This window comes from Clavelina lepadiformis, chromosome 4 (genome assembly GCF_947623445.1).
Source record: "Clavelina lepadiformis chromosome 4, kaClaLepa1.1, whole genome shotgun sequence".
Lineage (NCBI taxonomy): Eukaryota > Metazoa > Chordata > Ascidiacea > Aplousobranchia > Clavelinidae > Clavelina > Clavelina lepadiformis.
This window is the reverse complement of record NC_135243.1, coordinates 8,666,737-8,678,177: the sequence shown is the minus strand read 5'-3', so window position 1 is coordinate 8,678,177 and position 11,441 is coordinate 8,666,737. Positions and strand designations below refer to the sequence as shown.

Below are 11,441 nucleotides of genomic sequence, written 5' to 3'. Positions count from 1 at the left end.
AATGGTCCGCATGATCATGTTTTCGGTCACCAAACTTTTACTGTATTAAATGACAGTTCCAGAAGTGAGGTATCAAAACAAAGGTATTTTTACCCAAAATCGCGAAGGTTCCGCTTAATACACACCAATGGCTACTAAAACCGTAAAATGTTTAACGCCCAGGGCCGGGTACGAGGCCTTTCATTGATCTGCCGTATCAATGTTTGCACGATAACACATGTTTGTTACTTTATTATGCACGAAAAGAAAAGGTATGTAAACACGATTCATTCGATTAAACGAAAAAAATAAGAACAATATCGGGTTTATACGCGGACATATAGAGCGTATTAGCAAACAAACGCAGCGAAATTTGTAGAATGTACTACCGACGATACGTTAAAATAACGGTGACGATATCTCGGTTCGAACGTTCCATTTATAAATATAACTGACCGGAACATTGGAACGGGAATTGTAACAACAAGAAATATGATCCGAAAAAGCGAAACAAAAAATTGATAGCGTACTTCTCCGACCAGACGTAAGCTTTGCGAATTTTTGACATTCTTCAATAAAGCCAAACAATTTTAAGGACTCAGGCACGCAACCACGCAATTTTGAGGTGTTTGGAAACGATAAAAATGACTTTAATGTAAGCCAATACTTGCATTATTAGAAATACCGAAAGCAATGACTTGTTATACAAAGGATGATGACAGCGGGGTGATAAATAAATGAGCGAAATTAACCCAACTAAGAACAATAAACGCAAGAAATAGTTTGTTCAGTATAGCTGCAACTAGCTGCTCCCAGTGAAAGATGTTTTGCGCACTCTTTGCTACGAAAGGGCTTACGAATTAGTGTCGGTGAAAGCGTTAAATGACACAGGCTTTGGTATTATTAGATGGATTGGCAAACGCCGTTAAAAAGTGTGATGATAATAATTAAGTGTGCTCCCTATGATAGATTGTGGTGCAACCTAGTGCGTCTGATGTGATGTAACTATAACACGTAAATCGCTTCTCATAAACTCATAAAGTTTTAAACGAGCAAACATTTAAGAAGGAACAGTTTGAAGATGATCTGATGTTTTCGTATAGTTTAGGTAACGACTATAACGACCATGCAAAATATTACTCAAGTGTGTAAAATGTAGTTTATGCGGAAAATGCATACGCTTTAAGCAAATGCGGAAAACGTAACCCTACGCCAACTGGTTACCAACGACACTAGTTTAAGAAAACCTAAACGTCTAAAAGTTTCTTACGCGATCCAAGGAAGTATCCAAATAGAAAAATCTAGCCAGAAAAACAAACTAAAAATATATCCGTCCGCATAACCATAAACAAAAATTACCCGTAACCGCAACGACTAACGAAAAATGTCAGAAAATTTCCGATCAGTTTTAGGTGATCTGCTGTGGACGCCAAACATGTGGAACACACATCACACGGAAAGTGAAACGAAGCTGTTGTACTGCTGAATGTTGCGTTTAAGAATCTCCGAACATTCACCGAGCACTCGCTCAAACCTGGGACGATCCAACTTGACGCATTTCAAGACTGTTCGTGCAACCACTGTTGCGGCGCGTGGTCGGTCCAAAAGCAAGGCAATTTCACCTGCAAAGTATTGTGTTCAAAACTATGTAAGTCATGGCAGTAGAAATAGGTTAAAATTGAAACGAAAACTGCCGGGACACGGGTATCTACCAGGATTAAACCAAAAATCATTAGTTTCGAAAAACTTACCAAAATAATCGGACGGACCAAGAGTCCCGACTTGCGTGTAGGCTTCGTTTTCTGATCGACGCTGAAGTACTGCGGCAGAGCCCTGAGCAAAAATTAAAAGGTTTAAGTTATAAGCCAGTGTTGCATGAGCCCGAACGTGTCGAAAATACTGTGACGTAGCGAACGAATCCATAGGCGTCAATACGACGGACTTCCGACAATTTACGATAAACCATCCGCTGGTTTTGTTGCTATGCAGCGTATTCACCTCAACTATAATGAAAAAGTCACTGCCAGCTTGCCCTTGTACAACCACTTCCTCTTGCGGCTCGAACGAAGCCGGTTCTAATGCATCCGCAACAGTAAGTCTTTCCCATTTATCCAGAGATTCTGCAAAACACAAACTGGATATAGTACTGTACTAGCCACTAGGTACGCCTTGAGCAAGAAATAAAGATTTATTGGCTTTCTGGGCCTAAAACGGCAAGCCTCGACGCTTAGAAAATGATCTGCCATCAACGTTGTTTCAATTTATGAGCGTCATAAAATGAGGTAAGTTTCTGTTTACAATGCAGAAATAAAATACGACACCGAGAACTAAAACAGTTACACTGTGTTTCCTCAGCAACCAAAGGCGAGCGCGCATCTGGTTGATGAGAAAGTATTAACGTCGTCCATTTCTATAACGAACCTTGTTACATGACAACATGTGCTATCTGTGTACCAAAATCAATACAGCGATAAACGGTAGTATACTTTAGTTAGTAATAAGCTTTCATACAACGGTATCTCAGCATTCCTACAATCTTAGCTGTGTTTTTAACGACTTGTAATGGATTATAAACGAATGACCGTTATCGTGAATAAGTGGAAAATACCCGTACCTAATATTGAAACCTTGCTTAAGAACTCGTCGTACATCTTACGCTTCTTCATCGTGCTTCCCATAAGAATGCGACGGTAGCTTTCGCGGTCAATCGCCCACAACTTCAAGTCCGTCTTGGCTCTGACGTCGGCCGCACGCGGGGTACCGTAGATAAGGGCCAATTCACCAAAACTGGCGCCCTCCCCGAGCGTGCTGATATAGTTCTTGTCAACGTAAATCTGAAATGAGATACGTTTCTGAAGTTTTTCCATTGGAATTCGCAAACTGATAAAGAATAACGGCAGTTTAAATATGATTGGGATCATGCTGATTAACCAATTGAATCGTGACAGTAGACTGTCACCGATGTTTACATTGCGCGTCGTGCATTGACTGCATACGGCAAACCATAGCTGGTTTATTGCTTGCCTTGATACTGCCACGCAAAACGTACTATCTTAAGCGTTAGAAGTGTTTAGGTCGTGCTTCTAATGCCATAATTTTTACTTTTGACATACTGCTAAAATCGTTATACACTACATGTTCAGCATTAATTAGGTGTTTATGAAAACCTAGTGTCTTTTCCTCAAGACAATCGCCAAAAGACTTGCAGGAAAATATTAATAACATAATAAAATATTAATATACATTAAATATATATATATTAAATATATATTAAATTTAATATATAATTATATATTAAATATTAATGGATATGGATGACGCATCACAATTAAAACCATTCCATAACTCATACGGCTGTTCGACAGTAAAATGTATGTAATTTAGTGATATTACCACCAAGGTAACATCACATTTGTTGAAGATAAGGCGTAAATAAGGCTGGCAAGCAGTTAGCTATCCAAATGGCGGCAGTGTGGTAAAAAGTTTCAGTGGTTTATGTCATTTGTTTACAAGGCAAGTAAATACGTATATATGCGAAAATAATTAAACACCTACAGAAAATAAGTCGGCCTGAAGTTCTGAACATTTCATCTAGTTTTGAAAGTTTTTCCTATTTATACATATGCCTCTATTTTGCAAATAAGCAAACTTAAATTGCTTCCAAATGCAACTTTGCTGTTGGGGTCGGTCGCCTAAAACTGCTAGGCCACAAAGGAAAATCATGGATTGTTAAGAAATACACAACAGGGCAATTTTGATCCTTTATCAGGGCATAGTATCGGTTTAAGTATGGAACAGAGATCAATAATTAATTCAATTTGAACGGAGCTCTTACGTCGACTTCGCCCTGGTCAATAATGTAAAAATTGTCGCCGTCATCTCCTTGCTTTATGATGAATTCACCAGCGATGTTCTGAACAGGGAACATGGCGTCAAATATGTCCGAGCGCTCGTTCTCGTCCAAATGAGAAAAAAGCAAGTTGCGTTCAATTGCCTTCGACAGGGCCGCCATTGTCTTGTAATCTTTAGTGATGACCTGCGTTTGAAAATTTCCCGGGTTAAAAGGAACCGTTTAACTGTAGTGGCAGTTACCTTGACAGGATTCAAAGACGTACTACTGGCTTTCAGGTTAAGAACAGTCCTAGTCTAAACAATACATTAATGACATTAAACTACAAGCTGCACAAAAGCATTCATTATTAAAAGCATTTAACTGGAACATGAGAAACGCGTTACTTGATGCATTTATTGCAAAAAATATATTATTGTAGAAGTAAAAATTATTTTCTTATGGGATGACACAATATTAAATATGTTACCAGGCGACACATAGAACAAAGTATTATAAACGGATCTAACTCTAAGTCATCTAGTTAGATTACGTAACTCATTAAATGCTATCTAACAGCGTAGATTATCCTGATTCGTTTGTGTAACACAACTTCTAGCCATATACAGTAGAACCTTGGTACTCGACTATCCACGCGACTAGTGTCAAATAGTTATATTAGCGGGGTGGTCACGTTAATGAAAAAGAACACTACACATTGCCATAAATGATACAAAACGAGTTATTGGGGTGGTCGAGTTATCGGGGTGGTTGTTAAGCAAGGTTTTACTGCAATTAATCGAGTTTAAAAAAGTTATCATTGCATTGGTTATTTTCAACTCGGCATTTACTTCACTGGGGTTGTCATTGTCTTAAATATAAAATGACAAAAAACTTTAATAAGCAATAACATTAGGCATTAAAAAACACGCACCTTCTTCTGATAGTTCTTCACATCATCATCAGTGTAAACCTCCGCACTGACCGCTCCTCTTCTTCTGCTCTTCATTGCATGAGTGGGAGGAGTCATTGACGGTTCGTCCTCCTCAGTTTCATCTTTTGTCGCTGATTTCTCAGGAGTAGACGGAGCAGCAGCCGCAACAGTGGATTCAGAAGATTCTTCCTGGATGGATTAGAAGAGTTAGTATAACTGGAGTAAACCCGAGTTGCTTGGATCAAATCAACAATGCTTATTTTGAAGTCTAGTTAAATGCATTTAGTTTGTAAAAGGAGAGCTTTTATAACTTGATTCTGTTTAGCACAGAATGAAGCAACACACAACATTGTCTCAAACCAGTACAGTCAAACAGTCTCTAGACACCACAGTCTGCAGATGTCAAGCCTACCTACCTGCAACATTTTATTTCACTAAAGTCTACTTTCGGCAAACAACTTGCCAAAATGTCAAAATTTAATTCCTAGCGATATCTACTGTACTAAATTATAATAATATATGAAATATACAAAGGGTTTCAAAGAAAAATTATAGGTGTCATATGTCAATAAACGTTAGGATACAAAGTATATTGCTTGAAAGTGGTTATGATACTTGTGTTAACGTATGACTTAATAATAATGCATAACAGTTAAATCAACTAAATTGGTAACAATAATAAAGTACACAATCAATAGAAAATGAAACAAGCAACAGTAATACAGTACTTCCATCCGTTTTACATTATTAACACATCATTATTAAGTGTCAAAGTTGATTTTTAGCAATCTATTTTGCATCCTAGTGAATAGTGATCATATACTGATCAATTTGCTCTAATAAAGCTGATCCACAGGTATCAAAACATTAGCGTGAAGTCATTTTTTTACACAAGAATAGCATTTTCTATTCTGCGATGATCATTAATATGTATCATTGTAATATGGAGCCTTTCATTTAAATTTAATAACTGGTACAAAGAAGGTTTATAACCGGTTTACACATGATATAAATATGACATGAAAATTTCATATTAATCCAAGCGTTTATCAACAACACAATGCCCAATGTTTAAGACAGTGATTTTAAAACGTGATGCTTATAATAATAGATACCGTAAAATCTACAGTATAAGTAGCACCATTTTTGCATAGAAAATTGTACAAAATTATTTTCTTTCAAATACAAATGACACCAATTAAACCAAACAATTTATGCCCCCAGTGTGAATTAAAACGTCTGCTGCTGCCAAGAATGCATAACTAAGAGCTTGAAACATTTCTGTAGAAACACTCAACATGATAAAATGGTTAAAGGACACTAAAATATCCTTAAAGCATACCAACCATTAGAACAAATGGAATAAACACGACAAAAAATAGGTTTCGGCGTGGCTTCCACAAATTAAAATCGATTCACTGCAAAGTTTTATAGCTTAAACTTTCAACACAATAATTTCTATCAGGATGCTTAACTGACAAAATAGTGTTCCAAAAGTTGCTCTCGGTGTATTAGCGATAAGCCATACTTTTCACTCGTTTGATTTGACAAGTACACGTGGCACGAAATTATAAGGTTTGGTTTAAGTCCATTAGTTTCAAACATAATTACCCAATTAAAATAAGTGTGCGCAAAGAAGCAGGATTCTAGTATTTGACGTCTTGCAAAGCTTTGCACAGTGTGCAAGACTCCGCCAAGAAGTTAAAAAGAGAAAAAGAAGCCCAAGAAAAAAAATTATCAAGGAAACTTACGTCACACGCATACGGTGCCTTGTCTCTTCTTTGTGCCGAAAGCGCAGTCCCGGTACGCATAAGTATACCTGCAGTGCTGTGCACTGAAAATATCCCAAAACACAAGAAATGACAGCGCAAAAACGAATGACTAATGATTTGTTAATGATTTCGACAGTTTTGGATGATTTTGAGAGTTAGACTTAGTTTGGTCATTAGTATTATAATACAAAATGGAAAAAAATGTTTAAACTTTTTAGTTAAGATTCTTATTACGGAGTTTGGATTATTCCAGTGTTTGGGATAAACTAGTAACTTTTCTAATCCAAAACTAAAAGTGTCCATCGATTAAAACAAAAGCTTCTTTCAATGTGGAACTGGCCAAAATCAAGCGAGCCATACTAGAGTAATAAACTTAGGCGCTGGCTTTTAGATTTGTACGGTATGGTGGACGCATGGCAGCCTACACTGTCATCAACGCAAAAAAAATTTTCGAGCTGAGTTTAAGCGTGATTGCTCACTTGCCTTCTGCTAACCGCGTTTTGCAAAATCAAAGCGCGTAATTTTAGAATTTTTCAGGACTGGCTGTGTGAATCGGGTGTTTCACCTGCGCTCACCTTCATCGTTTGGGGTGAGGGATTAAACGCACTTGTTGAGTGCGCGAGATGGGCAGTTTTTACGAACGTTCATAGACGAAACTTCACAAAACTTCATAATAAACGCATTTTCATTTGCTTTTTTCCCGCGCGTTGATTGTTTGTGAGCGTATTTCTTGTTACGTTTTGCTATAACAAGGTTATCACCAATGTTTTCGCTCGCCACAATCAATGACGAACAATAAAACTAAATTTTCACAAGTATGCTTTTAAAGATTTCCTGGCGTATTTAGCCGTCTCATGTGTTTTTCTTGGGACGAAAGTTTTCCGTCATACACATGCATACACGACAATATTGTTTTCACGACTTGAACGTCATCCAAACTTTGTGCGTTGTACTTTACGGTTATTAGCGCTGCTAAAACGTTCGATGCAATAGTAGATACATCGAAAACAAGTACGACAAAACAATACATTTAATACGTGTTCAATTTCATTAATTTTTTTTCTTTGCAGCTTTAGATTGCAGATAGTTGACATTAGCGCCTACAACATCAAGCGAAGTTTTCAAAGTGAAATAAACTTTTTTGCGCATGTATCCAACACCCGTCAATCAATTGTAGGCGTAAAGCCAACATCGCAAGTCAACTAAATTGCGCCGACGTACGCAGTACCATAATTAACTGGATACCATATCACACAAGAGACTGCAGTGCTCACAAAAAACAATAACTTGTCTTTAAATCCGATAACTCTGCAGAAAAAAGTGAACCGACAAACTTGATAACCGGAGCTTGAGTGGTGAAGAATCCTAGTCTTGTAAATCGGCTCTGTAACCGAGTGGTTTGAGCGTTGGCCTCGCAGCGATTGCAGCTTGTGTTCCGAGTTCGACACCCAGTGGCGCTACCGTTGTAACGCCTTTGGATAAGGCATTAATCCCTTTGCCCCTTATGAATGCCTAGCCCTAAACGATGGCTACTACTGAGTAAAACTGAATACAAATACATGCAGTTTCATGCGCAAGTTTACAATTTTAAACATAATCCAAGTTAGGAATTGTTATCTTTTTGGATCAACAATACAAGTCTACAACAGGACAGTCACTAGTCACTAGAGCATGGTACTTTTTCATCTGTAAATCATACGGTGAGTTGGTGCAAAGAAGTGCCATATTATGTAGAAATGTTCTCTAGGTAACAAGAAGAATATTTTGAATCTTTAAAAACTGAAAACACGTTTGAATCTTCATAGTTGCAGTTAGAACAATTTATGGACAACGCTTTGATGTAATTCTGAGTGTTGTTTGCAATGCCAGTATATAGTCAATTGGAAACATAGTATCAATAAAGCCTCCACTTAGCATTTCAGAATTCCAACTTAGTTAAAATGAAATATTAACTGTGGCATAAGCTTACCAAGACAGGGAAACACAATACACATAAAAGAAAAAACTTAGAAGTTATAGCCCTTTCAGCTATCCTTATTATTTGCTGACCAGCTGACATTATCAACGTTACCTTCCATTTTATCATTTATGGTTGATTCTCAAGCAAAATACCAAAAAAAGTTCAAAGGCCAAAATATTTCAGTTCAAAGTTTTCTTAAACAACTAAAGATATTCTTAAACCTTAAAGGTCAGAAAACCTATTTGTTCGTTTTTCATGAAAGTCAATATTCAGTGACCACAAACATGAAATGATTTCACCTTTTCAAAACAAATGTTTATTATAAAATAAATATCTAATCCTAATAGCTCTCATGACTCCTGTATAACATGGACATACGACATACTGGTATACTTAACAAAAAAAGTTAAGGAAGCCATTACTGCCAGCATTTGACAGGCAAAGCAGAGCAACAGCAAATGCTATCACTTGACAAAAACACCAATGATTGACATTTTAGCTATACTGTACTGACCTTTGATTTCCTTAAGCACTTTCACTAAGTTTGTGCAGAAGATATATATACTATACAATACATACACTTCAAAAAATATATAAATACTCAGTTAAATGCTACTGACCTTTTCCAAATTTTCGAAGTGCTGTCTCAAAAATTTCATGGGTTTTTCAGGCTTGTGGATACATAGCTGTAGTAAAACGGTGTTTTATTAACATATGTTGCTTAATATTTTAGTTTATAAAAATTAAACCTAGTAAACGAGTTAGTTAAAGTACAGTTGCAGAATATCATATTATGTTTTTAGTCTTCTTACCTACAGCAACAGGCATACAATAACATTAACTAGGGTACTAAATTAAGTTAAGCATGAAGTCCATAACTTTGTCAGGTAAAAAGTATGAATACTATACGCTTAAACTGGTCTTTATAAAGTAAATAAGTTGGACGTTATGAGAAGCAATTAGCGATTTCCGGAAAATAAACTTTGTGCTTATATTAGCAGGTTAAGAAGTGAGTGAAAGATTGTTAATACAGTACTGTAATTTAAAATTTTTATTTAGAAAGCGTGCAGTATTTCAAAAAAAAACAACCATGTCAAAGTCTGTGTGTGCTGCATGCTCCTTAAGTCAGCGCAAATGTCATGGACGTGCATTTTTTCTTTAAGCAGGCAAATTTTTTTAACTTACATTTATGTAAAATATCCCAATAAAATATATTGCCGGGAGACTAGGCCATAATCTACAGTATAAATGCTATACAATAACATGACAATCATGCCCATATAAAATGTAAAAAAAACATTAGTTAAGTTCCAAAATTACAGCCATTTATGTTAACATATTATATTTAATAAACAGATTGCATTTTCAATTATTATTATTCAACCTGGAATGGTAAATGTTGCATGCAGTGTTATGTTACATCCATTTAGCTCTAAAAACCAGGTTAGTTGACTTAAATTGCATTTTCAAAATTTATGGTTGACTGAATTTGTTTAGCAGACTGCATCAAGGAGAACAAGCAAATTGAGCCGCAATAGCCGTGTTACCTGCACAATGCATTCCTTCAGTATTTGCTGTATCCTATGCTCTTGCACATACGCTTCACATTCTTTCAGGCCTTGTTCTTCTTCAACAGACATTCTGAGGTTATTGTAGTTACACAACCTATTGCTTGAACACTTTCTGAAAATTTGTATGGGCAAAATGACTTAAATTAAACCAAAAGCAAACATTTTAAACACAAATATATATAAACTGAATACCAGTTGTACTGATGTAGTATGAGAGTGTGAGGTATAAAAGACATGTAATAATGTGTGATGAACAGCAAAAGAATAATGACATTATTACTATTAAATATTAATGATACTTCAGTATTGCTGAACATACATATTTGTGTTCTAAGAATACGGACACATGTATATATACCGACGTTTCTGTAAGTATCCAAAATATAAAAGAAAAATTAAGACCAATTCTTAGAATTCTTAATAACACGAAATTATCACTAACTTTTAAATAGCTGCATAAGTTAGTTATGCAATGCAACGATTTGTAACATAACAAAGGAATTTGGCTTTGCACATAGACAGCAGCCCATGAACTTCCTCTCTACATGTTAGTGAAAAGTGCTGTGCAAAGACAGGACTCATTATGGTATCCATGACAACTGAAAGTTGTTAGCTTATGCGTTTATATATTTTTCAATTTATATAATTCAATTCAACTCTAAATTTCAATCAAGTTTAAAACATACAATGCGTTTTACACTAACATCAATTTAAGTAAACTAATGTTAATATACATAATTCGATACAGTTATGTTTTACTTTGTTTTGATAAGTACTTTCATCCTCGCAATACAAAGTGTAAAGATAATATTAGTACAGAAATGGCCAAAACAAATTTCTTGTTTAGATATCAGGCTTTCAAAACGGGGAAATTTCATGCTGATGTTATATGATAAATTTTAATACTGTATGTATGAGCCCATAGACAAGATAAGCAAAAAACATTTTGGTAAAATCATGATTCAAAGGCTGCAGAAATTTTATATAAGCCATAATCATATTTTCTGCACAAAATATATTTATTTTAGCAGAAAGTAATTTATTTAAATGAAATAGGAAAACACAGATATTCTGAACATGCACTTGTAAGATAGTGAGCACTGGCAGTTTTACACTCGGTCAAATAGGTAGCAACTAAAAACGACAATCTATGGTCAGCTCGTTAGCCAAGTGATTTGAGCGTTGGTTTCGCAACTAATATTGTTTTATTATAAGTCGCACCATACCATTGTAATGTCTTTAGGCAAGACATTATCAACGCTTGATCCTGTTCAGTGGACTAGATGGACAGTTTCCAATTCGGGCAATACTATGTAAAATAAACAATTAAAAATACAAAATACAAGATGTGTGACAATCGAAACTGGCACAAAGGCTAGCTCAGTAAACGGGGCTC

General features: G+C 35.8%; 1 protein-coding gene across 2 annotated transcripts; it reads right to left on the bottom strand.

Annotated features, from left to right (window-relative positions):
• Window positions 1-216: 216 nt before the first annotated feature.
• LOC143451300 (cAMP-dependent protein kinase type I-alpha regulatory subunit-like) lies at window positions 217-10,178 on the bottom strand. 2 transcript variants are annotated; one of them, XM_076951750.1, is made up of 8 exons: window positions 10,022-10,178; window positions 9,095-9,160; window positions 4,743-4,931; window positions 3,815-4,015; window positions 2,594-2,813; window positions 1,978-2,099; window positions 1,731-1,812; window positions 217-1,601 (listed from the first exon to the last, which is right to left on the bottom strand). In XM_076951750.1, the coding sequence occupies exons 1-8, from the start codon at window positions 10,112-10,114 to the stop codon at window positions 1,429-1,431; spliced, it is 1,146 nt and encodes a 381-aa protein (XP_076807865.1). In that variant the 5' UTR covers window positions 10,115-10,178; the 3' UTR covers window positions 217-1,428. The 2 variants fall into 2 exon arrangements, with proteins under 2 accessions (XP_076807865.1, XP_076807866.1); XM_076951751.1 differs by lacking the exons at window positions 9,095-9,160; window positions 10,022-10,178 and adding an exon at window positions 5,159-5,253.
• Window positions 10,179-11,441: the final 1,263 nt, after the last annotated feature.

What these genes read in the sequence shown, in the direction of transcription:
- LOC143451300 (XM_076951750.1), bottom strand. Translation starts at nt 10,114, where the DNA reads ATGTCTGTTGAAGAAGAACAAGGCCTGAAAGAATGTGAAGCGTATGTG. An exon ending in TGAAGGAATGCATTGTGCAG is followed by an intron (nt 9,161 to 10,021) that starts GTAACACGGCTA and finishes GTTTTACTACAG; the next exon opens with CTATGTATCCACAAGCCTGA. An exon ending in TGAAGAACTATCAGAAGAAG is followed by an intron (nt 4,016 to 4,742) that starts GTGCGTGTTTTT and finishes TTTCAAACGCAG; the next exon opens with GTCATCACTAAAGATTACAA.